Here is a 26,831-nt window from a genome sequence, read left to right as displayed (position 1 = left end):
TATTATTGTTTCTGGATCTCTGCACCATGGAGCTGGTAGCGTTTTATTCATTTACTGTTGTTCATTGGAGGAGAAGATCTCTCCTTTCTCTCTGTCTTTCCTCCATCTTCTCTGCTTCAGACACTCTTAGGTTCACTAAAGGTCCTCCTCACTGCTCTGAACATCTCCTCACGTTAGGAGCTCTCTGAAGATGCTTCATGAATAACTTTTATCTTAATGAGGGAAAATTCTAAGAAAAATCAGAGAATTTCTCAAATTCTCTGATTTTTCTTAGAATGACGTCAGTAGGAGCTACTATTAGTCTCAGGGTTCTTTGGGAATACGGGCCCTGGTGTTTTTGTGTTCAGAACGTCTGAGGTGGTTTATTGTTTGGAATGTCTCGGGTGTTTTCATTTTTTTGGTCCAGAACTTTTGGATGTTCTGGCCAGATGTATTTCTTGTCGGCTCACTCCTTCAAGTGTACGTGTCTCCATATCTCCGGTGCCCGTCGCCGATCAGTTGCGTCTTCTCGCTGGCACTGCTCGGTTGGTGGACCACTGGGGTTTCAACATCTGCAAGCAAGCACACCATAAGATCCCAGTAACATCACATTTTAATCTGCAACGAACACATGGCAGATCAACATGTTCTACCATCATAGGTCATCATTCATCATTGAGACAAAATACTTCCTGTCAGTTTCACTTCAGAAGTTCATGTCCATACATTCCCTCCAGCTAGGCGGCAACATATTCCAAAACTGTTCTTAGTGCAGTTTGCCCCAATTGGTAATGTTCCCAACCCTACTCCCAACACTAATGATTGAGGATCCCAACCGATGAAGAGTTCCAGGAGTCATTTAGTCCATTTCTTCATGCAAACACGTCTTCGGATGTCCAACAGTGGTATGTTGCCTCCAACAGTGGTGACAGGTCAGGACTTTAGACAGGTCAGTCCTGCAGCTGTCCCCTCCTCTTCCTCAGCCAGAATTTTGGAATGTTGTTTCCCGTGTCTTGCTGGAAAATGATGGATGTCCCTGGAGAGGATGGTGTCCAGAGGGCAGCAGATGTTGTTCTGGAATCTCTGCTGGACTTTTCTGCATCAATGCTGAATCACAGAAGATGAAATGATGCAAGCTCATACCATGATACAGCCTTCTACCACCATAGAGCCTGGCTGCTGACAACAGGCTGGATGCTCCTTTTCCAACAAACATCTGGACAACTGATCCATCTGTGATGGACCATCCAGAAGCCTCTGAGCCCAGAGCAGCCAACTCCTCCTCTGAGGTCAACATCAGGCTTCTTCTCTGCTCAGTAAAGGCTGTGAATGTACCTCTGGATGTAGAGCTGGACAAAGGTTCTCCAAAGTAACCCCTGCCCTATGAACTTTTATCAGCTGGTGAAAGATAATGGCTCTGGATGCAGAACCGGCTGAGGGACCGACTAGCTCCCTGAAATTCCTCCAGATTCCCTGAATGTTTCATGATTTTCTGCTCTGCAGAGGGAGAAATATGAAATCCCTTCAGATGTTTCTCTGAGGAACTTTTTTCACAACCTCTACACCCTCAGAAAATATGTCAGTCTGATTTGAAGGAGCGGGTATGAAGCAGAACCAGGTTCCGGTCACATGACGACAGACATGAGTGATTGTTGGCTGAATAACCAAGTCACTGACCAGACTTTACACCAAGTTCTCGTGATATGAACAGATCATTGTTATACGGACGTCACATGACTGCTGCATGACAGTCATGCTCCATTGCTTTGCATTGAGTCAGAGCTGCTGCAGAAGCAGAAGAACACAGAACTGGTTCTGACCAATGAAGTTCTAGGAGTAGAAGAACATGTTGCTTTGACAGACTGGCTTTAATATAACTGAGTTATAATGAAATGTACATGTACCCAGCTGAATGTACATGAAATATAATTTGCAAATCCTAGAAAAAAAATCATTGATGTACTCAGGTACACCATGAAAAGTAGTACAGTGTTTAAAATACAACTAAACAATTTACCTGGTTAAATAAAATAATATAATACAAGGATTTCAATAATCATGTATAGTAATTTATTAGTGGAGTTTATGAAGGATTCACAGAATCTGAATTTCTGGATATGACAAGAGTCACATGGTCCCTCTTTTAAAATATTAGTTTATATATTCCAGCATCAAGGCCAGAAACCAACAAACTGTGATCCAATAATCACAACTATACATAAAAACAACTGACAGCATGGCCATCTTTGTAGCATAGAAGGTACACCTGTCAACACTAGAATGCAGTTCCCACACTGTCTTTAGATTAATGTCTAGGGAGAGTACATGTCTCTGTATCATAACATCTGGAATGTTCTCAGCTTTAATTTCAGTCACATTTTATAAAAACTGGATGAGAAATAAGGGCACTGCGACCATTTGAGTGACAGATGCATGCTCATCCCGCATCCGAACAGCATGGTTCTGTTGACTTGACTCAATGCATAGCAATGGCGCCTGCATGCACACGTCACTTTCTATAGCGGCTAACAGGCCATGTTCGGTCCAGTAATATGTATCAATGGAACAGATGATGTGAAGCTGATGGGACCTGATGAATGAAAGATGTTTTATTCAAACAAGAAGGTAAAGTCAAAGCAATATTTTAAGAATACATCCTGTCTGGTATGTGGACACGTCCTGTCAACTTACCATTGTCAGGATTGTTGCGTATTTCCTCCTCCAGGTCGTCAGGGGAGACGTACTCTGGCTCCGCCCCCTCACCTGTGGCAGTGGGTTTAAGTTTTCCGCAGCAGCAGTTGCAGCAGCAGCACAGGCAGCAGCCGCAGTAACATCCAGTCAGAATCCCACAGAGCAGAAACAGCCCCTGGAACAGAAACTCAGCGTCACATCACACTACCTCACTCCAGGTTCGTCTGTCAGATCTGTATCCGCTCTGCCCCCACCTTGGCCCACCAGGTGGACAGCATGAAGTAGGCGTTGACATTCTCCTCTCCGAACTGCTGGGCCACATAAAGTCCCAGAGAGCCATATGCGTCGTAGATGTTCCTCTTGGTGAGGTCAGACAGCACAGAGTGAGCGTTGTTCAGCTCCTTAAACTTGTCCGCTGCCTCCGGGTTGTCCGGGTTCTTATCCGGGTGGTACCGCAGCGCAAGCTTCCTGACAGCACAAACAGGAGTTCACTGGAAGCTCACGTTATTAAAAATGTTGAGGTTCCAGTTATATTTTAACATCCTGGCTTCAGCTGAAGAGTTCACAATAATAATAATCAAACTGATCATTTTCATCATTGTGTGAGTGGGCTGAGCTACTGCTCATCTGCTGCAGGGGAGTGGGCCTCACCTGTAGGACTTCTTGATGTCGTCATGGCTGCAGCCTTTCTCCAAGCCGAGGATCTGATACAGAGACTCTCCGGAGGTGGACAGACTTCGCTGCTTCCCGTCAGACATCCTGATACCATCACCTGTTGTAGCAAAACTAACGTCATACACCTTGATGCAGACAATGTGACATCACTGTGGCTCCACCCAGCTGAGACAAGCAGGTGATGTCACATCTGTCTATCTCCTAACATCAGAAAACAATGAAGTCCAGCCAGAAAAGGGGAAATCTTCAATTTCCTCCATCCTGTTGTAAGGATTATGATTATTGATTATTGCACGGTGGTGCAGTTGGTAGCACTGTTGCCTTGCAGCAAGAAGGTCCTGGGTTCGATTCCCAGCCTGGGGTCTTTCTGCATGGAGTTTGCATGTTCTCCCCGTGCATGTGTGGGTTTTCACTGGGTACTCTGGCTTCCTCCCACAGTCCAAAGACATGTCTGTTAGGTTAATTGGTCTCTCTAAATTGCCCTTAGGTGTATGAATGAGTGTGTGCATGGTTGTATGTGTGTTGCCCGGCGATGGACTGGCGACTTGTCTAGGGTGTACCCTGCCTCTCGCCCATAGACTGCTGGAGATAGGCACCAGCTCCCCTGTGACCCACTATGGAATAAGTGGTAGAAAATGACTGACTGACTAATATCTATCAAGAATTATAATAAAAAATCATAATTTGAAAAAAAATGAATTTCTTAACCAAAAATCATCACTTACGAATAGAAATCAGAGATATCCTCTGGTGTTGTGATTATGGGCTCAAAGCTCTTTAATAATTACAAATTATTAACCAAAACCACCAACTGTCACTGTTTATTCAACCACTTCACCGAAGGTGGGGGAACTTTGACCTTGTTTTGACAGATAAATCTATGCATTTAGTGTCTATGAAGATCAAACCAGCAGTTTATGGACAAAATGTGTAATTTGGGTTAAATGGAAAGAAGTCCTCCTGGTGCTGATGTCTTGATCAGCGATCAGCTGATAAAACAGTGGGGCCACAACCAGCTAATCGCCCCAAATCTTGACAAATGGTCATAAAACTCTTGAGGCGGGAACCCAGTGGAAAATCTCCAGCAATAAAACTGGAACAAAGAGAGGTCGGATGAGGTCCAGAGCGCAGTTGCTTTGAATGAAAAACTTTTAAAAGTCCAACTTCTAACTCCTGGCTGATTTGAGATCAGCCGGACAAACATGAACCACGCAGCAGCAAATCAAAATACAGCTCAGCATAAAATACTTCCATCAGTATTGCAACAAGTTAATACCTGAGATTAACTACAGGTGATCCTACATCACCTTAACTATGCCTCATCCTGCCCAGATCTCTAAATACACCTATCCGGTTTAATATAAAAGAAACGAAATTACTTTGACATTGATTTCTTCTCTTCTCTGGTTGACGATGGGTCAGGTCTGAAGAAAAAGGAGGGGAGGCGGGGGATCACGCGTCCGATCAAATCAAAGCCCACAAATCAAGAACAAAAAACAGTAATTTCTCATCCGTCCAGGAGGGGAAAAGATGAAGAACCGTTAGTCGACTGCATATACAAGGAGGTAAACTTATCTCCTTGGACATAGAACCTCTGTGGGTTTCCACCTGCGCCGAGTGTCGGCGTGGTCTTCGATCGGTAAATAAATCTTCTGACCTTCATGTGTCAGACAGATTTCCAGCTTTCAAGCTCTTCCGGGAATGGCATTGTGGAGCAAATGTTCGCCTGTGAGCTTTAGTCTCTCCAGATATGCGCCTCCGATGCGTCGTTCCGTGAGACACGCGGGAAATGGTCACGAAACTTTATTTTCTGTGGGTTTTATAATCCCGGGTGACGTCAGAGCAGCGATGTCTGTTGAGCGGCCCATGTTCAACTGTGCGACCAAAATGGACGACTCCAACACTGTCACAGTTCAATTTAATACTAGTCTGCTTTAACTGGTTTCCATCAGCTTCATATTTTACAATTCCAGATTTTCCTGAATCAAACTTTTCACAATATTCAGGTAATGTTGGACCATCATATACAATGAAGCTTTAGATTTGTCAGAGATTCTCAGATACAACAAGTAAAATCTGTTTAATGTAAAAGAAAAAGCGAAAGCAAAATTAATTGTACTTGACATCTTCTGCTTATCCGGACCAGGTTGCGGGGTCAGACTCAGCAGAGACATCTAGACTTCCCTCTTCCCAGACACCTCCTCCAGCTCCTCTGGGAGAAGCTCGAGGCATTTTCAGGCCAGCCAAGAGTCATAGACCCTCCAGCATGTCTTGGGGTGTTACTGGGCCTCCTCCTGCTGGGAAATGCCTGGAACACCTCCTAGTGGAGGTGTCCAGGAGTTATCCAGTACAGATCCCCGAGCCACTTCAACTGACCTGTCGATGTGGAGGAGCAGCGGCTCTACTCCGAGCTCCTCCTGGATGGCCTGAGATACTTCAATTCCTCCACTTGAGGCAGGAACTTTCCCTCAACCTGGAGAGGACAACCCACCCTTTTCCAATTGAGAACCATGGCCCCGGACTTGGAGGAGCTGATCCTCGTCCCCAAGAGCTCGCACTTGGCTAAAAATCACCCCGGTGCATGCTCTAGGACTTGGCTAGAGGGATCCAGCAGGACCACATAATCTGCAAAAAGGAAAGACGAAATCCACTGGTCCCCAAACCAGACCCCCTCCGGTCTTTGTCTGCACCTAGAAATCCTGTCCATGAAAGTTATAACCAGGACCAGTGACAAAGGGCAGCCCTACTGGAGTCCAACATGCACTGGGAACAGGTCCAACTTAATGTCAGCAGTGCAAACCAAACTCCTGCTCCGCTTGTACAGACGGAATGGCCCCTTTTAAAAGGCCCCTGGCAGACATTTGACTATGGTCGCTGGTGTTTCTAGTGCCACGTTTCTGACTATGGAGCTGCCAATTACCAGAGTCGGCTTCTAAGCGAGTGTGTCACTGAGCGGGGAAAATCTGTTAGAAACGCAGACGGGTTGGTGGTGACCTGTGGGCTGGGATCTAGGACTATGCTTTCTACGTACCGTCACCCAGCCGGCCTGAAGCCCCGGCTGCGCGGGCTCTGCTGGAGGACTGCTACGGGGAGCTACCCTGGGTGGCTCCGCGCTGCCTAAGGGGCCTCGGCTATCTGCTGGTTTTTCAACAGCGCGGAGCCAGGCCTCCAACACCTTTCCGACACCCTCGCCTCCAAAGCTCCAAAAATGCTACATTTATTACACGTCCCATTATCACTAAAGGAGGCAGAGGAGTAACTGAACATCTGACACAGAGAGCAGGAGGTAGGAGAAGACTCAGAGAGAGAAACAGCAGAACGGGTAGCCATGATAGAGCTAACGCTAAGCTAGTGACCCCTTACAACTACTAGAAAAACCCTGTAAGACACGGAGAGTCCCGAAATGTTAAATGCAGCAAGTATGTGTTTTAACGTGTTTATGTATTAGAACAAGTAAGAGATATCAGAATAGAGAGAAATCAGATCAAACGAGAGAGCTTCACACACCAAACAATTCACCAACAGTGAAAACAGGAAGTGACGAATACGCCTTATCACGCCTTCACAAGTTGCTTGCATAGTATCGTTGACTTTGCAGCAATCCCTCATACTGAGCATGCATGTGGCGACAGTGGAGAGGAAAACTCCCTTTTAACAGGTAGAAACCTCCAGCAGAACCAGAACCAGGCCCAGTGTGAGCAGCCATCTGCCGAGGTGTCAATCAGTCAAGCTTTATTCACAGAGCTCTTTACACACCCAAAGTGACCAAAGTGCCGTACACGTCCATAAAATTAAGGAAATAAAAACATGAAAATGGCAGTAAAATGCAACACTAAAACTAAAAGACTAACAGCAGTTAAAACAACTAAAGATAAGAAAATAAAACTATGAATAAACCAGCCTGAATGCGATGTGCCACAGCAGTGTCTTGTAATTGTGTTGAAAGGATGTACTTTATTTTAAAAAACACTTCTTGGGCTGTCATTGGTTTAGAGAGTCACATGGGTGAGGTCATAGGGCAGAACAGCCATTTTGTTGCTAGTGTGCTGAGCTGAGAAATGTGCTCAGAGCATTCAATCTATTACCATCTGGTGTCAATAGGTCTTGAAGAAGCTTTGTATGTTCATCACACATCATATTGGTATAGTTAGTTTGTAAATACTTTGATTTATTCATGTCATATTCTGTAACTTTCAGAAGGTAATGTTAGAGCCTTAGATGTTGTATGTAGCATTTTGCTCTATGCTTGAAGCAAACAGTACAATCGAGAGCACCACTTTATGTATATTAATGTCTTTGTATTTTGTGTTTATATTGCAGTTTCACAACAAAAAAAGAAGTTATGGCTTTTAAAACAACTAACAAAGACAAAACAGTAAAATCCCATTTAGATCCACCTCTGCATCCTCTTCTACTTTTTTCCTCCGTGGTAATTTCTGGCCAGCTCTGAAATCTTTGCATGATTTTTACCATGGATATCTTTTGAAGGATCTGTTGTTGCGAACTCTAACTTGCTTTGTTACCTGTTCCAGGTGTGAATCCTACCTGATCTGTTCCAGTCCTCCGTAGTGGCTAAGGCTACTTCCTGATCTAGTCTGTGCATGGCAAGCTGAACTCCTTTCCTGACATTTACTCTCTCCCTTGCGGGTTATTCCGGCATCTCCAGTAAGATACGTTTATGTTGGTTCATGTTTCTGAGGTTCAGCTATTTATCTTTTCTCTTTGCGTTTTCACAGTAAGGAAGATTAGACTCGTCGCTCCTGTTGTTCCTGATCAATCTTTCAATAAAAACGTATTCCTTTTACAAAGTTCTCTGAGAGTCTCTGCATGTGGGTTAAGTCGGCTGTAAAAATCATGACAGAACACTCAGGCCAGCCTAAACCAGCGGAGAACCTTCAGAGAACTTTATCTGAACATAGTCAGCAAATTCATACGCACAGTTCTACTCTCCAAACCCTCCTAGATAGACAGCTGCAAACAAACCAGCAGCTGGAGCATTTGGCATCACTGTTTCAAGTCACCTCGAGCTTTTTCGCATGATGAGGGTAAGATTTCTTATGTTTTGCGTTTATTAACTGGAAGGGCGCTCCGATGGGCGGAGGCAAGGTTTTCCAACTGCACTGGTTTCGGGTTGTCATATGAGGATTTCATTAAGGAGTTTAAACAGACGTTTGATGTAGCTTCAGATCAGTCCTCTATTGCCCGCAAATTGTGGGCGTTGAAACAGCAGAATCGTCCTTTAGGACTTTTCTATTGATTCTCGTACATTAGCTCTATCCTCAGGCTGGAACGCAAGCCCATTAAAGGCAGCGTTTTTCCAGTCATTGAACGAGCCCATAAAGGACGAACTAGTCCTTGTAGATGAACAAGAAGAATTAGATAAGTACATTGATTTAGCTATCCGCATTGACTCGCCTACGGGAAAGGAGGAGGAATCGCTCCGAGAGAGCGTTGGAGAGAACCACTCTGTTTCCTCCTTCCCCGTTACCAGTGTCATTAGGGCCTCAAATCAGCCACCCCGAGACCGAACCTATGCAGATTGGGAGAGCTAGCTTTCCGCCTGGAGAACAACAACGACGTCGAGAGGCCAACCAGTGCTTCTGTTGTGGTGCTTCCGATCATTTCATTTCCGGTTGTCCGGTTCGGCCAAAAGAGCGGGTCCGTCGGCTGAGATGGGGCAACCGACGGACCGATCCTCCAGTAGTAAGACCCCACGCTTCGCATTACACTGCTACTTTGTTTGTGAACCATCACTCTGAGGTTTTATCTGCCCTAGTTGATTCAGGTTGTGATCTGAACTTGATTGATTTTGATTTTGTTTCAAAGAAAGGGATTTCCACAGAAAGACTGACCCAGCCACGTCAGGTTTTGGCCTTGGATGGTTTATCTCTTCATGAGATCACCCATCAAACACTGCCTCTAGAGCTTGTTTTGTCCGGTAATCACCGAGAAGAGGTATCTTTTTTTGTTTTTCCCATAGCTTAGAGTACGTTAGTACTTGGTTTTTCCCGGCTCCAGCGCCATAATCCCCACATAAGTTGGGCAGAATTACGGGTAGAAGCATGGTCTGAGGGATGTCTCAATTCATGTTTACAGTCAGCCATCTGTCCTACAACCCCTGGTGAGGAAGGTATGGAGGAGGAACTCTCAGACTTAACCAGAGTTCCCCCCCGAGTATCATGATCTTAAGATGGTCTTTAGCAAGTCTCGGGCCCTGTCTCTACCGCCTCATCAACCATACAACTGTGCCATTAATCTTCTTCCTGGTGCCCCTTTACCCTCCAGCCGACTCTATAGCATCTCCGGGCCAGAAAGAAAAGTAATGGAAAAATATATTGCTGAGTCTTTAGCTGCTGGGGTTATTCGTCCCTCTTCGTCTCCTTTAGGGGCAGGTTTCTTCTTTGTGGGGAAAAAAGATGGAGGTTCACGCCCTTGTATAGATTACAGGGGTTTGAACACAATTACTGTTAAAAACAAATATCCTCTTCCTCTTCTAGCTCTTGCGTTTGAGCCTGTACATGGCGCTGTTTTCTCTAAGCTGGACCTCAGAAATGCCTACCACTTAGTCAGAATCCGCCAGGGAGACGAGTGGAAGACAGCATTTAAGACTCCTCTGCGGCATTTCGAGTACTTGGTGATGTCTTTTAGCCTAAGTAATGCCCCAGCAGTTTTTCAAGCTCTCGTCAACGACGTGTTGAGAGATGTTTTAAATATTTTTGTATTTGTGTACCTGGACGATATTGAACTATTTTCCAGGAGTCTAGCGGAACACCGCCACCATGTGAGACAGGTTCTACAGCGTCTCCTTGAAAACAGACTGTTTGTTAAGATGGAAAAGTGCGACTTCCATCAGTCAACCATCAGTTTGCTGGGTTTTGTTCTGGAGGAGGGACAGGTTCGTGACGACCCAGGAAAGGTCCGAGCAGTAATAGACTGGCCAGTACCTGACTCGAGGAAGAAGTTGCAGCAGTTCTTGGGGTTCGCCAACTTCTACCGAAGATTTATTTGGAGCCAGGTGGCGGCCCCATTGAATGCGCTAACTTCCACAAAGACGACCTTCAGCTGGGGTTCGGAGGCTGAGATTGACTTGGTCACGGGTCTACCATGTTCTCACGGAATGACTGTTATTATGACCATTATTGACCGATTCTCCAAGGCCTGCCACCTGGTTCCTCTCAGAAAGCTGCCATCAGCCCTCCCAACTGCTAAATTGATGGTCAAACATGTTTTTCGCCTGCATGGAATCCCCTGTTGCCTGTTGTCCGACAGGGGCTCTCCGTTTACTTCCCGTGTCTGGAGACATTTCTGTGAAGCCCTAGGGGCGAAGGTGGCGCTAACTTCTGGTCATCATCCCCAAACTAACGGCCAGGTGGAGCGCCTTAACCAGGAGTTGGAGGTGGCCCTGCGGTGCGTGACGTCCACCTGCCCCACTGAATGGAGTGACCACTTGGGGTGGATCGAATACGCCCACAACTCTCATGTCTCCTCAGCCACTGGTTATTCACCTTTTGAGGTTTCGTTGGGATACCAACCTCCGTTGTTCCCATCGGAGGAGAAGGACATCACGGTTCCTACTGTACAACACCACATACGGAGATGTAAACGGGTTTGGAACGCCACCAGCCGGGTGCTTCACCAGACAGCTGCCCGAAACAAGCACAATGCAGACCGTCGAAGACTGCCTGCTCCTAGTTACCTCCCTGGTCAGAAGGTTTGGCTCGCCGCACGGGACATTCCACTCAAGTCCCTGTCCAGAAAGCTCTCTCCCAGGTTCATCAGACCCTATGTAACTGATTCTCTCGTGGGTCCTGCATCTGTTCGCCTTCGTCTGCCTCCTAGTCTCCGTGTTCACCCTGTTTTTCACGTTTCTCAGTTGAAACCTGTTCAGACCAGCACGCTCTGCCCTCCGGCCTTGCCCCCTCTGCCCGCCCGGGACTTTCAGGGCCACCCTGTCTACTCTGTTCGCCGCATTGTGGCCTCTCGACGACGGGGACCTGGACATCAGTACCTCGTTGACTGGGAGGGGTATGGTCTGGAGGATCGCTCCTGGGTTCCGGGTTCCTTCATTGTTGATCCTTCTTTGATCCGGGATTTCCGGGCCCACCAAGCAGCGTCTTCTGGGTCGCCAGGAGGCGGCCGTTGAGGGGGAGGTGGTGTCAGGATTTGGAGTTCTGCTGCCTGCTGCTTACAACTTTTCGACACTAGGTGCCGCCAGTAGGAGTGTACCTGAGGCGACAGGTGTTGTGCATCTACTCATCAGCTGGGAAGCATATAGAGGAAGGTTGCCAACACCTCGGCGCCTGAGTGTTTTTGCCTCCGTGGTCATTTCTGGCCAGCTCTGAAATCTTTGCATGATTTTTACCATGGATATCTTTTGAAGGATCTGTTGTTGCGAACTCTAACTTGTTTTGTTACCTGTTCCAGGTGTGAATCCTACCTGATCTGTTCCAGTCCTCCGTAGTGGCTAAGGCTACTTCCTGATCTAGTCTGTGCATGGCAAGCTGAACTCCTTTCCTGACATTTAGTCGGCTGTAAAAATCATGACAGTAGGTGCCCAAACAGGAGGAGAGCTGTGGAGATTTTACTTTGCCGCACCACAAATTTTACAATACAGAGGGAAATAAAAGTATGGTAGTAATAAGCACGATGGCAGGAACACACATAACAATTATGAATATTTATGCTCTAGGTTAAGACGGCTCTACCTTTTTCATAGATGCAGCCGCACTCGTAAAAGAATCAAAGGGCATTTTAGGAAACAAGACAAACAGCCTTTAGATGAAGGTGCTACTAGTGAAAAGAACAAGCTAATTAAACAAGTAGTAGAAGAATGAGGATTTGTCCATTTATAGAGACAGATGAATCCATGTGTAAAAGACTTCACCTTTTTATCAAAGCTACGGTTCATATTCCAGAATAGATCAAAACAAGATGTCCACAGAGCTTCATCTGACCTATAACCCTATCAGACCGTGGTCCGCTGAGAATGACAATACATTTGAATTGAAAAGACATTTGAATTATTAGATTAAATTCCCACTTGCGAAATGACAGTGACACCTGGAGAGGCGTGATTGGGAGGAATGGCCTCCCTGATCTGAATCTGAGTGGTATTTCATTATTGGACTTCTGTTGGACATTATCGGACGGTGGAAGGAGTACTTCAAGGATCTCCTCAATCCTGTCGTCACGTATTCCCTGGTGGAAACAGAGGCTGGGGACTCAGTGTTGGACTTGGAAGTCACCAAGGTGGTTAGAATGTTCCACGGTGGCAGGGCTTCAGGGGTGGATGAGATCCGCCCTGAGTACCTCAAGTCTGGATGTTGTGGGGCTGTCATGGTTGACACGCCTCTTATACATTGCGTGGCAGTCAGGGACAGTGCCTCTGGACTGGCAGACCAGGGTGGTGACCGAAGGGTGTGTTCCAACTACAGGGGGATCACACCCCTCGGCCTCCCTGGTAAGGCCTATGCCAGGGTATTGGAGAGAAAAGACCGGCCAATAGTCGAAACTCGGCTTCAGGTGGAGCAGTGTTGTTTGCCCTTTATTAGGGGCCATCCGGTCTCTGTACAGAGCAGGAGTTTGGTCCGCATTGACAGCACTAAGTCAGACCTGTTCCATGTTGGACTCCGGCAGGGCTGCCCTTTGTCACCGGTCCTGTTCATAACTTTTATGGACAGGATTTCTAGGCGCAGCCAAGGGCCGGAGGGGGTCTGGTTTGGGGACCAGTGGATTTCGTCTATTCTTTTTGCAGATGACGTGGTCCTGCTGGCCCCCTCTAGCCTAGACCTACAGCATGCGCTGTGGCGGTTCGCAGCCGAGTGTGAAGCGGCTGGGATGAAGATCAGCTCCTCCAAGTCCGAGGCCATGGTTCTCGACTGGAAAAGGGTGGCTTGTCCTCTTCAGGTTGGAGGGGAGTTCCTGCCTCAAGTGGAGGAGTTCAAGTATCTCGGGGTCTAGTTCACGAGTGAGGGGAGAATGGAGCGGGAGATCGACAGACAGATCATGCACCTGCCACAGTAATGGGGGCACTGTGCCGGTCCGTTGTGGTGAAGAGAGAGCTGAGCCGAAAAGCGAAGCTCTCGATTTACCGGTCGGTCTACGTTCCTACCCTCACCTATGGCCATGAACTTTGGATCATGACCGAAAGAATGAGATCCTGGATACAAGCGGCTGAAATGAGCTTCCTCCGTAGGGTGGCCGGGCACTCCCTTAGAGATAGGGTGAGGAGCCAGTTGAGGTGGCTCGGGCATTTATATTGGATGCCTCCTGGACACCTTCCTCGGGAGGTGTTCCAGGCATGTCCCACCGGCTGGAGGGACTATGTCTCTTGGCTGGCTTGGGAACGCCTTGGGCTTCCCCCGGAGGAGCTGGAGGAGGTGTCTGTGGAAAGGGACGTCTGGGCGTCTCTGCTGAGTCTGCTGCCCCCGTGACCCGGTCCCAGATAAAGCGGAAAACAACGAGTACGAGTACAATATTACATTTTTCAGTGTTGAGTGATTTAAAAATCCGAGAACAAATGAAACAAACAATAGAAGAATATTTCTCATTGATTGATAAAGGAATGGATCAGTGTCCCCTTCCACATTGTAGGATGGGGATAAAGCAGCGTTATCGAGCTGCCAGCAAAATAAAAAAGCAACAGTTGCAGAAACAGACTGAACTATAAAGTGAAATCAAATGATTGGCACAGATGCATAAAACTCACAGTGATAAAAGAAACGTTGAATCCACAGAGAAGCTGCAGATAAATTACCTGCATACAAAGCAGTAGGAGATTTGAGGTACATGGGACAGAGGTATTAGGAAATGGGTAACTGTGCTAACCGTGTGGTACCAAAACATCCCAAACAAAAGAAGAGTTTTCACACCCAGATCAGATATTAAATACAACTTTATGGTGCTCCAATTTAGCCTCAGAAAAAAGATGAAACATTTTGATTTAGCCAGATTACCACAGTCATTAAATTATTGAAGAACAATAATCTGGAACAGATGGTCTGTCTGGGGAGATGTAGAAAGTTTTTATGAAGGAGCTTACCCCCAAGTTGTGCAAAATATTTAATTATGACCCCCCATAAAAGCTGTCCAAAAGCTATAATATCTACAAAAAAGAGAAGGACCCCAAAGAGTGTGCTTCTTACAGACCAATTAGTTTTCTAGGGAATGATGTAAAGATCCTTGGCTCCATAAAAGACGGCAAGGATATTTTTCAAGACCAATCAGCCCTCAAATGGGGTTCATTCAAGAACTTCAGGGATCAAATAATATTAGAAGAGCCTTAAACATTCAATCTGCTGCCAGAATGTCAGGACACCTATCAGTGCTTCTTTGGGTCGATGTGGAGAAGGCCTTTGACAGGGAGGATTGAAAATATCCAAAGTATGCAATGATGGAATTTGGCCCAACCTTCATCAACTGGATTAATACTCTTGATAAGGAACCAACTTCAAGAATTTGTGTAAACGGTTATTGCTCAGACATTTTCAAATGAAAGAGGGGCGTACGTAGGCAAGTCTCCCTCTTTGCTTTACGTATCGAGCCTCCAGCAGAGTGGACAAGAACAAACAATCAAATAGAAGACATGATTGATAGGAGGCTCAGAGCATAAATATCTTTATCCGCAGATAATATTCTCCTATTTATAAAATGTCCTCTGGGGATGCTACGGTTTAGACAATGCAGCCCCCTTGAAAAAGAAGGTAATTATTCATAGGAGGTTAGCTCCTTGGTTTAATTCAGAGCTGCGTACTTTAAAGCACAATGTTAGAAAATTGGAGAGAAAATGGCGCTCTACACACCTAGAGGATTCGTACTTAATCTGGAAAAATAGCCTACTGTTGTATAAAAAGACACTTCACCAAGCTAGAACAGCTTATTTCTCATCATTAATAGAAGAGAACAAGAATAATCCTAGGTTTCTCTTTAGTACAGTTGCTAAACTTACACAGAGTCATAGCTCTGTTGAGCCATCCATTCTCTTAGCTCTTAGCAGTCATGACTTTATGGGATTCTTCTTAAATAAAATTGATTCTATTAAAAATAAAATCTTTGACATACTCCTGAAGATGATTACTTCATTCTCAGCAAGTGAGACAACATTGGAAATAACTGCAGAACCTGATCTGTGTTTGGACTGTTTTGATCCTGTGAAGCTTCCTGAGTAATCAGAAATATTAGCTTCATCTAAACCTTCAACTTGTATGTTAGACCCAATCCCAACCAAATTATTTAAGGAAGTGTTCCCTCTGATTACCAGCCCCATTTTAGATATGATTAATCTGTCCTTAGTAAATGGATCAGAACCACAAGCTTTTAAGGTAGCTGTAATTAAACCTTTACTTAAGAAACCTTCGCTTGATCGAGATGATTTAATAAATTACAGACCTATATCCAATCTTCCATTCTTATCTAAAATTCTTGAGAAAATAGTTGCTAATCAAATGTGTGAACATTTATACAGCAATGACCTGTTTGAAGAGTTTCAGTCAGGTTTCAGAGCTCATCATAGCACTGAAACAGCTCTGCTGAAAGTCACTAATGATATTCTTATGGCCTCAGATAATGGACTTGTGTCTGTTCTGGTTCTGTTAGATCTCGGTGCTGCATTTGATCCAGTCGACCATAATATTCTCTTAAAAAGGCTGGAATATGCTGTAGGGATCAGGGGAACAGCGCTAGGCTGGTTTAAATCTTATCTGTCTGACAGATTCCAGTTTGTTCATGTAAATGATAAATCATCTTTAAACTCCAGGGTTAATTGTGGAGTACCACAGGGTTCAGTACTTGGTCCAATTCTCTTTACTATATATATGCTTCCAATAGGTCAAATTATCAGGCAGCATGGGATACATTTTCACTGTTACGCTGATGATACTCAGCTTTACTTATCCATAAATCCTGATGAACCCAACCAGTTAGATAGACTACAAGCATGTCTTGAAGACATAAAAACTTGGATGACTTTACATTTTCTGCTTCTAAATTCAGACAAGACAGAAGTTGTCGTCTTTGGACCGGAGTCTTTAAAAAAGAAACTGCTTAGTCAATCACTTAACCTGGATGGCATTAAATTGACCTCCGATAATAAAGTAAAAAACCTTGGTGTTAACTTTGACTAGGACATGTCATTTAAATCCCATATTAAACAGGTTTCTAGGATTTCCTTCTTTCATCTCCGGAACATTGCCAAAATTAGAAATATCCTGTCCAGGAGTGACGCTGAAAAACTAGTTCCTGCATTTGTTACTTCAAGGCTGGACTATTGTAATTCTTTACTATCAGGATGTCCACAAAATGCAGTTAAAAGCCTTCTGCTGATTCAAAATGCTGCAGCAAGACTTCTGATGAAAATTAAAAAGAGAGATCATATTTCTCCTATTTTAGCTTCCCTTCATTGACTCCCTGTTAAATCCAGAATAGAATTTAAAATTCTCCTCCTCACATATAAAGCCCTTAATGATCTAGCTCCATCATACATCAGAGATCTGATTGGTCCATATGTTCCTAACAGAGCACTTTGTTCTCAGACTGCAGGTTTACTGGTGGTTCCTAGAGTCTCTAGAAGTAGAATGGGAGGCAGATCCTTTAGTTATCAGGCTCCTCTCCTGTGGAACCAGCTCCCAGTTTTAGTCCGTGAGGCAGACACCCTGTCTACTTTTAAGGCTAGGCTTAAAACTTTCCTTTTTGATAAAGCTTATAGTTAGAGTGGCTTAGGTTATCCTGAGCTATCTCTGTAGTTATGCTGCTATACAGGTCCTTCTCAAAATATTAGCATATTGTGATAAAGTTCATTATTTTCCATAATGTCATGATGAAAATTTAACATTCATATATTTTAGATTCATTGCACACTAACTGAAATATTTCAGGTCTTTTATTGCCTTAATACAGATGATTTTGGCATACAGCTCATGAAAACCCAAAATTCCTATCTCACAAAATTAGCATATTTCATCCGACCAATAAAAGAAAAGTGTTTTTAATACAAAAAACGTCAACCTTCAAATAATCATGTACAGTTATGCACTCAATACTTGGTCGGGAATCCTTTGGCAGAAATGACTGCTTCAATGCGGCGTGGCATGGAGGCAATCAGCCTGTGGCACTGCTGAGGTCTTATGGAGGCCCAGGATGCTTCGATAGCGGCCTTTAGCTCATCCAGAGTGTTGGGTCTTGAGTCTCTCAACGTTCTCTTCACAATATCCCACAGATTCTCTATGGGGTTCAGGTCAGGAGAGTTGGCAGGCCAATTGAGCACAGTGATACCATGGTCAGTAAACCATTTACCAGTGGTTTTGGCACTGTGAGCAGGTGCCAGGTCGTGCTGAAAAATGAAATCTTCATCTCCATAAAGCTTTTCAGCAGATGGAAGCATGAAGTGCTCCAAAATCTCCTGATAGCTAGCTGCATTGACCCTGCCCTTGATAAAACACAGTGGACCAACACCAGCAGCTGTCACGGCACCCCAGACCATCACTGACTGTGGGTACTTGACACTGGACTTCTGGCATTTTGGCATTTCCTTCTCCCCAGTCTTCCTCCAGACTCTGGCACCTTGATTTCCGAATGACATGCAGAATTTGCTTTCATCCGAAAAAAGTACTTTGGACCACTGAGCAACAGTCCAGTGCTGCTTCTCTGTAGCCCAGGTCAGGCGCTTCTGCTGCTGTTTCTGGTTCAAAAGTGGCTTGACCTGGGGAATGCGGCACCTGTAGCCCATTTCCTGCACACGCCTGTGCACGGTGGCTCTGGATGTTTCTACTCCAGACTCAGTCCACTGCTTCCGCAGGTCCCCCAAGGTCTGGAATCGGCCCTTCTCCACAATCTTCCTCAGGGTCCGGTCACCTCTTCTCGTTGTGCAGCGTTTTCTGCCACACTTTTTCCTTCCCACAGACTTCCCACTGAGGTGCCTTGATACAGCACTCTGGGAACAGCCTATTCGTTCAGAAATGTCTTTCTGTGTCTTACCCTCTTGCTTGAGGGTGTCAATAGTGGCCTTCTGGACAGCAGTCAGGTCGGCAGTCTTACCCATGATTGGGGTTTTGAGTGATGAACCAGGCTGGGAGTTTTAAAGGCCTCAGGAATCTTTTGCAGGTGTTTAGAGTTAACTCGTTGATTCAGATGATTAGGTTCATAGCTCGTTTAGAGACCCTTTTAATGATATGCTAATTTTGTGAGATAGGAATTTTGGGTTTTTATGAGCTGTATGCCAAAATCATCCGTATTAAGACAATAAAAGACCTAAAATATTTCAGTTAGTGTGCAATGAATCTAAAATATATGAATGTTAAATTTTCATCATGACATTATGGAAAATAATGAACTTTATCACAATATGCTAATATTTTGAGAAGGACCTGTAGGCTTAGGCTGCTGGAAGACAAAATGACCACTTTCACCCTCTTTGCTACATTCTCCTACTACTCTCCAATTTTGCATTGTTTGCTGTTATTTCAGTTTTTAACTTTGTTCTCTCTTTTCTCTTCCTAGAAGCTACACCTGGCCTGACTTTGTGTCTACCTGTGACACCTTTCTGGAGAGGGGAATCGTCCTAGCTTCTGCTGGCAACAACTTAATGCTCACCTTCTACAGATGATCCACATGGCCCTGTCTTTCAGTGTTTAACCCTTTCTCTCTCCTAGACATGGCTACTGACTGAGCTTCTACTGTAACTAACTCTATGTGCTCTCTTTCAGACTCTAACCTTGAAAACTGGTTCAGAGTTTATCTGTTCTTTCTTTCTAGATGAAACGACTAAAGGAGCTACATCCATTAACATTTACTTTTCCTTCCCATAGAAAGTACTCCTGGATCAGTGCTTCTTTGTTCTCTTTGTGTCTCTGCTCTGTTCTCTCAAACCCCCAGTGGGTCGTGGCAGATGGGCGCTCACACTGAGCCTGGTTCTGGTTCTGCTGGAGGTTTCTTCCTGTTAAAAGGGAGTTTTTCCTCTCCACTGTCGCTACATGCATGCTCAGTATGAGGGATTGCTGCAAAGTCAACACCAGTGACTGTCCACTGTCTCTACATGCTCATCCAGGAGGAGTGAATGCTGTAAGTCACTGACTGGATGCAATCTGCTGGGTTTCCTTAGATAGAAAAACTTTTTATCCAATTTGAATAAATAACTGAATCTGACTGAACTGTTCAATGATTACGATTAATTGGAATGTATGAACCGGACTGTTGTGAAGTGACTTGAGACGACATGTGTTGTGAATTGGCGCTATATAAATAAAACTGAATTGAATTGAATCCTCTATTATCTATAATGATAATATCTATACCAAGACTTATGTGCTCCCTACACACATTTAGAGATATTTCAGTCTACAAAGTTAATGAGGAGAAATCTGATGATTACAGGACATTTGATTTTGACTAGCAGGCCTTCACAAGTATTTAATGCGAACTGTGGCAAGCTTCTGATTGGCCGATTCTGCCGCTGTCAACGGCACAAAGGGTGGAGACAATTAAGATGAATATGTTACCGCCTGCTGTTCCTCTTTTACTCCTTCCAACTACTAGACCGGCTAATATCTAAGTTTATCAGGCAACATAAATGCCCAATGGTGTGACTTTAAGTTCTCTGTTCTCCCGAAGATAAAGGTGGCCTCGTCCTTCTGCATTTCAAGAGCTTTTACTGGGCAGCACGACTCAGAGCTCTGGTCTTGTGGATTAGGTTGGATATGGAAACAATATGGTTACCTGTAGAGCAAGGTTAAATGGACTGAATTTTATATAGCGCCTTTCCAGTCATACAGACCACTCAAAACGCTTTACACTAGAGCCACATTCACCCAATCGTACTCACACATTCATACACAGATCGGTAGGCAACTTGAGTTTAAGTGCCTTGCCCAGGTGCACATCGACATACAGCAGGAGAATCGAACCCACCACCTTCCAATTGCAAGACAACTACTCTTCCTACTGAGCCACAGTCGCCTCCTTCAGGGGTAAATACGCCAATACCAGCTTTTACCTTTCTGGATAGAAAGCAACAACGCAAACCTAAGAATTAAAATGATGGGGATATGTTTACCTTGGCTGTGTGGGAAAAAATGTGTAAGAGATTTAAGGTACCTCCATCATGGCCATGAACTTCTAACATGGCTGATCTAGCAGATGTTTCGCCTACAACCTTTATAGAAGATAAGCTAAATGGGCGGATAAAGGTTTAGTAACAGCAGACCAACTATTTACAGGGACACAAAATCCAAAATCAGGAAACATTGAAGGTAGGAATCTTTCTTCCAGATAAGGCAGTATTTAGGGAAGAGATACGCAGACTAAAAGAACAAGCATCAGGTTTTAAACAGTTTTGATGACTGAGGATAAAAATGACTTACAAAAAGTTATTTCAGTTACATACAAAAAGCTACTGAACAAGATGAAGGAACCGTGGAGGATAAAAATAAATGGGACCGAGAGCCTAATAACTGATGATGTCGATTGGGAACGTTCCTGGGACAAATCAAAAGAGAGGATAAAACATTATTTTAACAAAATAACATTTTAAATAATGATTTGCTGAATTAGAAATCAATAATTAATGGATAATTGATCTTAATGTTAACTAGCCATCACATGGAGTAACGGACCATTAAAATAGTAAAGAGGAAGAGTCTTAGGACTCTCATAAGATGGCGACGGACTGGATATAAATATTTGACCTTCCTGGCGCAAGCATTAGCCGTTAGCGGTTCTAGCTAATAAAGGAAACCTGGTAACCTATTTACACATGATCCCATTAAAACTGGCAGCTGGTTCCGATGCGCGGAACCACTCTGGGCTGGATAGAAGATGTGGAGTGGATTTCACCCTGCTTCAGCCCTTCCAGCCTCCCTCTCAGTCAGGGAATATTTAATACAAACTCTGTTTCAGACAAGTCCAGCTTTATATATGACCTCGTTTTTTAGACGTACAGAAACATTGCGTCAAACAAACATGTTCTCAGCACCAAACGAGGCCTGTCCTCTTGCGTGCCGTTATCTGCTGCAGTGGACGCTGTGGTGGCCTGGCTGTTATTTATCACAAAGACCTCGACTTGTCCCTGCTTCTTCTGCCAAACTTAACTTCTTTTGAATGTTTATTCATTTAAAAGCAAACCGCCTTTCTCCATGATAGCTCTTGTCATTTATCGAGCACCCAAACCCACCCAGCCTTCATCTCTAAGATGTCCAATCTTCTTCCATCTTTTTGTGCCACATTTGCTGGCCTCTTATTACTTTGTGATTTTAACATCCATGTTGAGGATCCTTCCTGCCGCCTTGCAGCTGAATGTCTTTGGACCTGTTTCAATCTCACGTTGATGTTCCCACACACACCAGGCGACACACTTTGGATTTGATCATCACAGAGTCAGCTATTACCAACAACGTAACTGTATGTGATCTTGGTCTCTCCGACCACAGGGCTTTTTCTGTGGAACTGTCTGCTCAATCTAAACAGTGCAAACAAGAATGCCAAATCTAATTTACTAACCTAAAAATCCTATCATGGAGTTTAAACGAAAATTCAACATGGAAGATTCACCACCCCCGCCGCATCCAATCACTCCTCACTGTCTGCTCCAATCAACGGCAGGTCCGCACTTCTCCTCGGCCAATCATCTCCCAGGGCATCACTTTTAAAGACCTTCTGCATGGAAGACACTCCTCTTCTGTTGAGCTTCGATCAGCATGTCCGATTACGAATCCGACATTCCTGCTGGTTCTTTGCAAGACCTCATATCGGGTCCTTGCCCTCCTGGCGCTGCTTCTGCTAGAAGAAGCTCCCGTCTAGCTTTGCAGCACGTTACTCCCTCTCCTTCAACCCAGCTCAGGGCGAGCGAAATAACTCCCGGGTTTGACCAAGACGCTTCTCAGCTCGCTCTGCTCGCTGATCTTCTATCCCATGACTCCCCTCCGCTTCCACATCCTTCCTCAAGAAAACGCCACAGCAAGACTCCCAACCCCCCTGCCAAGAAACGCCGAGGCTGTTCCTCATCTACTCTAGCTTCGGCTATGTCTCTTCCCGGCCCGTCTTCTCTGCACTCGCCTCTCTCTCCGAACATCCTGCATCTCCTGCTGCCTCATCCTCTTCAACTACAGCTGTCCCTGCTTCATTTATCTCATCCTTGGACTTACTTCAACGTTCCATCACATCGCTCACTCAACACCTCATGGATATCACTGATTTCACTATTGCCCAGCCGGGCTCTTTGTTAGGTGAGACGTACTTATTCCTTTTATTCCCCTTTTCTGTATTCTTCTGCATTCTTTCTAAATTTTTTCTCCCACCACTCCTTAAATTCAGGCAGACCTTACGTCCCCTTTCACAAGCCCCCATTTTCCTTGTATTTTGCTACGGTAGATCACACCATATCGCTTATAAAAACTGTGGGGCGTGGAGCTTGGTTCGCTAAAGCAGACATTATCGATGCGTTTAAAATTGGCGCACCCTTCTCAATGGCACCTCCTCGGCGTCAAATGGGACCGCCGTTTCTTTTTTGCAGTCAGGCTCACTTTCGGCTGCAGGAGTAGCCTTTGCCTCATCAACAAGCTGTCTGAGGCTCTCTGTTGGATTCTCCTAAATGTTTGCAAACTCCCTTTCGTTCTCCATCTGCTAGATGACTTTCTTCTTATCGATCATTACTGCCCGCCATATTCACAGTCACCGTAACTCACTTACTGATGCTCTTTCTCGTTCAAAATTCCAGGTCTTCTGTTCTCTCTGCCCTTCAGTCAATGTCATCCAACACAGTTACCACCTCTCAAAGACTTGATACTCAACTAAACTCATCCCTCATTCCTTTACTCCAATCAGCCAATTATTATTGTAATTCAGGCTTAGCTCCCTCCACTCTCAGGTCTTATTCCTTTTCTTGGCAAACTTCAAAGATTTTTCCTCGTTCAAAATACTCCCCTTTACCCCGTCCGCATTCTTGCCATCTTAGCATTTATTACTTATTGCTTCGATGTCCGGCATTTCAAACTCCCTTACATCAAGAGTTTATTAGCTGGCATAAATTTCTTTTCAAAACGCCATCTCTTCGAACCCTCTCCAAGCCTTTTCTCAAATCATTCCATCAAACTTTTACTCAGAGGTCTAAAAAATCATAGCCTTCCTCAGCCAGATTCCAGGAGACTATTTTCTCCTAGAGCTCCGTTCAGGCCCCTTTTCATCCTACCTAACATTTCTTCTCTCCAGCGCCTGGCTTTTAGCTTTTTACGGCTTCCTCAGAATAGGGGAATTTACTACCCCATCAAGCTCATTCGATCCTGCTAGAGACTTAACAATTTCTGATCTCAAGTTCTATCCCGATCATTTTAAAATTTATCTTAATCATTTCATAGGAAAAGGTCCTTGCTTCATCTTCATTGCTCGTTTAAACGGTCCATTCTGCCCTTTTCAAGCCATGTTTAAATTCGCCATCGAACGCCATCGACTTCCAGGAACAGTTTGAGTTTGTCTCAAACACACAAACACTTTTTAACCACATAAACCACCTCCACAAAAGTAAAACTCACATTAAACAGGTTTCTTCAAACAGAGACCTGTTCATATTCAGTGGCTGTGTGTGTGATGCTCTGTCAGCATGTGGTGATTATGTTAAACAGGTCAGTTATAAATGCTTTGTTTTCATACGAAGAGTCTGTTAGCTCATCACTAAAAGCCACGAGGGTCAGTGAGGTCATCCGGCTCCAACTATGACCTGTTCTGTTTGTGGCGTGCTTACAATGGAGCTGGACACACACACACACACACACACAGAGAAAAACAAAGAAACTCAGATAAAGAAACATCATCATTTTGGCCATTGCTCATTAATGAAAGATCAGAGGTTTAAGTACAGGGTGGGTTCCAGTCATGTTTAAGCTATCTAAACATATTTCTGTTTTGCTTGTTTGAGAGTTAAGGTCATTTTATTTTCACAACATGGTAGTTTTTTGTCAAAATGATGATAATGTGTGTAAAAAATATATAAACCCATTATGTGAGCATTATGTGAGCATGTTTCTATATATGTATACATATATATATATATATATATATATGTATATATATATATATATATATACATATATATATATATATATATGTATATATATATATATATATATATATGTATATATATATATATATATATATATGTATATATATATATATATATATATGTATATGCACACGCATGTGTGAATTATTTCTACTAAAACCTTTTTGAGTTTCTGTCAACTAAAACTGGACTTAAACTGTCAAACATGGAAATGACTAAATGTGACTAAAACTAAGATGGCTGCCAAAAAATACACTGCGTTTCAGTCACTTGTCATCATTTAGTTTCAGTCGACTACATTTCCTCTAAATTTACAAAATATGAAATTATAGAGTAACATCACATTTAGCTGAAATGTTCCTCCTGCAGAAAAGAAGGAGGCGGCTTTTATTTGGACATTATTTGCCACACGAAGATCTGCTGCAATGCGTGAAGATGATTGGAGAGCTGCTGGTAGCTTCCAGTCAAGAAGGTTTTCACTTTGTAGACCTTTAAAACACACCTGATGACTTGCTGTCTTTTTGGGTTTGTTCTGGTTCTGCTGCTCCACATGGTGTTAAATGTTCTGATCAGCTCTTCTTCCTGATGTCAACTTGTTTCTCTTCAATCTGAAAGCATCTACCTACAGACTGTGGGGCGAACCTCCACTGGAGCTGTACAAACCTCCTCCTGCCTGAGGGTTAAATCTCATTGGTTGCTTTTCCAGCTAGTCCCGCCCCTTTTCAGACGATTTGTTTGGATTTATTTTACTAGTTTTTCTCCTTTGACAGAAATGTTGCCATACGTTCATTATTCTACTTGACTTGACTTTGGTTTTTGTACATGAGGTCATTCTAGTTTTAGTTGAGGAGGTTGTCACCACATGAAGAGCAGAACACGAGTCAGAACCAAGAATCTCAAAACAAAGGACTGATCATCAGTAACACGACCCAAAATAATCTAGATTAAAAACCAGAGTGAAGACCCACAGATCATGACAGAACTTCACTTTGTGTTGAACTTGCAGAGATGTAAAAAAGCTGACTGTTCACATTGTTTCTGAAGAACACCTTGTCACTGAAGATCATGGGATGCACCATCTACTGTAAAATAAGCTCTTTGTGTTGAAGCATTGTTGTTAAAGTTGAACAACAAATGATTCCTGAGGACAGTCTTCTAGTGTTAACTACACTGGTTTGGTCAGCAGAACTGGAGCAGAGATTACAGTACCTTCAGCCTGACGTTCTGCTGAACCTCAGCTTTACATTCATTTCACTGCCAAGTTAAAGTCTTGAACATTTTCTTCAGGTTTTCTTCATGGTTCTTTCTGAAATGACCAAGGTTCAGCTCCTCAGGTGCCTGGGGCCTTCATTTAAAGAGGGCCCCGGGCCCCTGCACACCAACAATTGACTGAGAGGATCAACAGAGCAAACCACCTTCTGGCAGCAACGTTTGATCTTCAGAAACAGATGGAGCTTTCTGTGTCTGAAGGATCATCAGCTGAAGAGGAAAACCAGAGTGATCCAGAGTCTGAGAAAACTTAACAAACCTTCAGAAATCAAGAACCAGAACCAGCAGCTGGAAAACACACCTGACAGGTGGTTCAGAGTCCATCCACCTGGAAGATGTAGAAGAAGGTAAAGGTGAGAGTGGAGCAGTTACCTGCTGGAGTCTCGCAATGTTCCTCTCCCAGCGTCAACCTGGTCAGGTATTCAAGCTCCGAGGATCTCTGATGGACCCCATCAAACATTCAGAGGAGGCTCAGGTGACCGCTGGCTGCAACAACTGCTCGGGTTTCACTAAGGGAGGTTACCATGGCGATCAGGTGACACAGGACAGACGCACAAACAGGAACCAGGTGGGTTTCTCTTTATTATTTTTTTATTTCAGACCTTCAAGAAGTTTAAAGCTTCCAGTACTTCCAGTCAGGTAGAGGTTTGATTCCCAGCGGGAGTCCTAAAACCTGAACAAGACCATTAGAACACCTGAGAGTAGAATATACTGCCAGCTGATTGGCCAGATGATACAGGAGCCTGTTGTCTGAAACTGATCTTAGATCAGCCAAATCAAACCAGTTCAGAGGTTTCATCCAGGCTGTGACCATAACGTTCATCTCAGCCTGATGACTAAGAGCCTGAGCCAACATGCTGCTGTCGCCAGCAGGTGGCGCTGTTACCGGCAGAGAACTGTGATTCTATTGGATGAAGGTAAAGCAAAAGGGCGGAGCCTAGGAATGGGGACAATAAGCTGATTGGATAAAGAGACTTAACTCATTAATAGAACATCAGCAAGCAGCAGGGTGGGCCACCAGTCCCGGAAGATGTTCAGATGGACCAGAATTGCAGCATCTTTCAGTTACAGAAAACATTGTTCTGATTCAGGATTTTTAAAAAAGATCACCTTTGGACCCTCAGGTATCGGAACCTCAAGTATTCGATCTGTTGGGACCCTTTTGGACTTTGTTCTG

The 26,831-nt window shown here is 44.2% G+C and overlaps 1 protein-coding gene across 2 annotated transcripts; it reads right to left on the bottom strand.

The window, feature by feature from the left end:
• Positions 1-224: 224 nt before the first annotated feature.
• Positions 225-26,143, bottom strand: dnajc5b (DnaJ (Hsp40) homolog, subfamily C, member 5 beta). 2 transcript variants are annotated; one of them, XM_047367124.1, is made up of 5 exons: positions 26,027-26,143; positions 3,322-3,442; positions 2,925-3,138; positions 2,671-2,845; positions 225-551 (listed from the first exon to the last, which is right to left on the bottom strand). In XM_047367124.1, the coding sequence occupies exons 1-5, from the start codon at positions 26,112-26,114 to the stop codon at positions 454-456; spliced, it is 696 nt and encodes a 231-aa protein (XP_047223080.1). In that variant the 5' UTR covers positions 26,115-26,143; the 3' UTR covers positions 225-453. The 2 variants fall into 2 exon arrangements, with proteins under 2 accessions (XP_047223080.1, XP_047223081.1); XM_047367125.1 differs by lacking the exon at positions 26,027-26,143 and adding an exon at positions 24,888-25,015.
• Between the last annotated feature and the right edge of the window lie 688 nt (positions 26,144-26,831).

The sequence above is a fragment of the Girardinichthys multiradiatus genome, chromosome 6, assembly GCF_021462225.1.
Source record: "Girardinichthys multiradiatus isolate DD_20200921_A chromosome 6, DD_fGirMul_XY1, whole genome shotgun sequence".
Lineage (NCBI taxonomy): Eukaryota > Metazoa > Chordata > Actinopteri > Cyprinodontiformes > Goodeidae > Girardinichthys > Girardinichthys multiradiatus.
This window is presented reverse-complemented; position numbering and strand designations above follow the sequence as displayed.

Bases quoted from the DNA above. Each gene is read 5' to 3' on its own strand.
- dnajc5b (XM_047367124.1), bottom strand. From the start codon at position 26,114: ATGTTTGATGGGGTCCATCAGAGATCCTCGGAGCTTGAATACCTGACC. The intron at 3,443-26,026 runs GTAACTGCTCCA...TTGCTACAACAG, and splicing joins ACATTGCGAGACTCCAGCAG to GTGATGGTATCAGGATGTCT. The intron at 2,846-2,924 runs GTGGGGGCAGAG...TTTCTGTTCCAG, and splicing joins TGTCCACCTGGTGGGCCAAG to GGGCTGTTTCTGCTCTGTGG.